The 1763-nt window shown below is 43.4% G+C and overlaps 1 protein-coding gene across 1 annotated transcript in view; it reads right to left on the reverse strand.

Annotated features, from left to right (window-relative positions):
- Positions 1-1763, reverse strand: part of LOC107094131 (DNA annealing helicase and endonuclease ZRANB3-like) — a 44695-nt gene that overhangs the window by 20637 nt on the left and 22295 nt on the right. Inside the window, exon 3 of the mRNA XM_015389564.1 lies at positions 140-280. Within this exon, the coding sequence (XP_015245050.1) occupies positions 140-280 (141 nt within the window). The remainder of the gene's footprint in view (positions 1-139; positions 281-1763) is intronic.

Consider the following 1763-nt stretch of genomic DNA (forward strand, 5'->3'; position numbering starts at 1 on the left):
CCATAAGGACTGAATATCTGAGTCAATCAACTACAGAATGTAAGGATAACAAATGACGCCCAAATAAAAACCTTTGCAATTTAAGACTTATGATTAATCCCACGCCGAACATCCACCCACATTTTCCCTTCAAACCAACCTCTCTGCAGCAGGCGGCGTCAGTGAAGAACCAGACCTCCTCTTTGTGAAGAAGTTTTCCTTGGTGACCACCCGGACGCTGCCTCCTCCCTCCTGGGCCTTGCTCAGGGAAGCCTCTGCAACCTCGTCTCTGCTCAGGTACCTGAAAACAGACAATATGCAGATGTTACATAACCGGGAAGCTTGACAATTGCAGTACGGTGGGGGTGTGGTTGCATGGGGTTGAAACCCTGAGCCGTCTGTGGACAGCTCTGGCATCGGTTACCTTAGTCATCATCTATGTTCTGCAGTCATTCTCAAATTTTACTGTAAAAATGCAACAACCGTCTCAGAGATTCAAAGAAAACATTAACTTAGTGGCATCAAACTGGGCTTAAATGCTCTGATTTCTTCCTTGTATTCTATTCCAGCTCCGCACATAGATTCTGTTTGTCTTCTTCCCTTGTGAATCCCATTACTATTGCTGCTGCTGGAATCTAATTTCCCCGCAGGGATCGTCAATCATCTAATCTAATCCCTCTCTCCCTCCACAGGTTCTCATGGCCCTTGTAATACAGATGCCAGGCATGAAAGCTGGAATTGCCCACAACTTTACACGGCAATCTGGCAGAATTAAAATGACCCCAGGATGTCAGAGTCGAGACAAAATACCGCAGCAGGAAAGGGGGGAAAAAAAGGCGACTGAGATGGTTCCTCCAGATGAGAGAAAATTGTAGTGGTCTTGAGAGAAAAGTGACCAATCAGAAATATCCAGAACAAACATTAGGGGTCTCCACAGAGAGATGACACAACCCTCAAATGGTCTCCACAGAGCAATTATCTGCCCTCTCTTCTATAAGCTCTGCAGAAACTCAGCGCTGCTATTTTTGCTTCTTCTCCAGGCAAGTACAAAACACAGTGACAAAATACCCTTTTGTTTCCCCACCTACGTATGAGAACGTTGTGTCAAAGCCTTTGTCTGGCCACAAGTTGCTACTACTTCTCTCTGGGTGTAATAAAAATGTATTTAACAGCTTTACTACGCTGTCAACCTTACCAGGATATTACTTTTTCGAGCGGTTGGTGTGTCGATAACTTTTAAACCCACAAAACCAACTCAACATCTGTTATTTGTTTTAATTTGAATATTTTTTTCTTTTCAAAAAAGCTTTATTGATTAAAAATGGAAAATCAATGTAGTAACTCATGTTTTTCTATTTTAAACAAATAGTAGATGGTGATAGGTTACCCTGAGCTATCTCCATTTTTATGCTGCTATAGGCTTAGACTGCTGGAGGACATAGGGACCCCTATTTCATAATTTTGCTTCATTCTATCTCTATTACCCCACTCTGCAGAATCTGTTAGTTTAATCTCTAATTTTATGCTCTCTCTGCTTTTTCTCATAGTAGCTTCACCTCATCTGTTCCTGTTTGTCTGTGACTCCATCCTGGAGAGAAACATCAGCTGTGCTGCTGCCATCTACACCTTTGTTTATAGATGTTGGAGGTCTGCCTGTTTTTCCAATGTAATCCTGTTTCTCTGCCTGACTGCCTGGATGTGCTCTCTTCATCCTCTGACATGGGATTCGGCTTGGAGCTCGTCTGCCTGGCTGTGTGTTTCCTGGACGGGGCCGCCTTTTACAG

This window comes from Cyprinodon variegatus, unplaced genomic scaffold (assembly GCF_000732505.1).
Source record: "Cyprinodon variegatus isolate N-32 unplaced genomic scaffold, C_variegatus-1.0 Scaffold465, whole genome shotgun sequence".
Classification (NCBI taxonomy): Eukaryota; Metazoa; Chordata; class Actinopteri; order Cyprinodontiformes; family Cyprinodontidae; genus Cyprinodon; species Cyprinodon variegatus.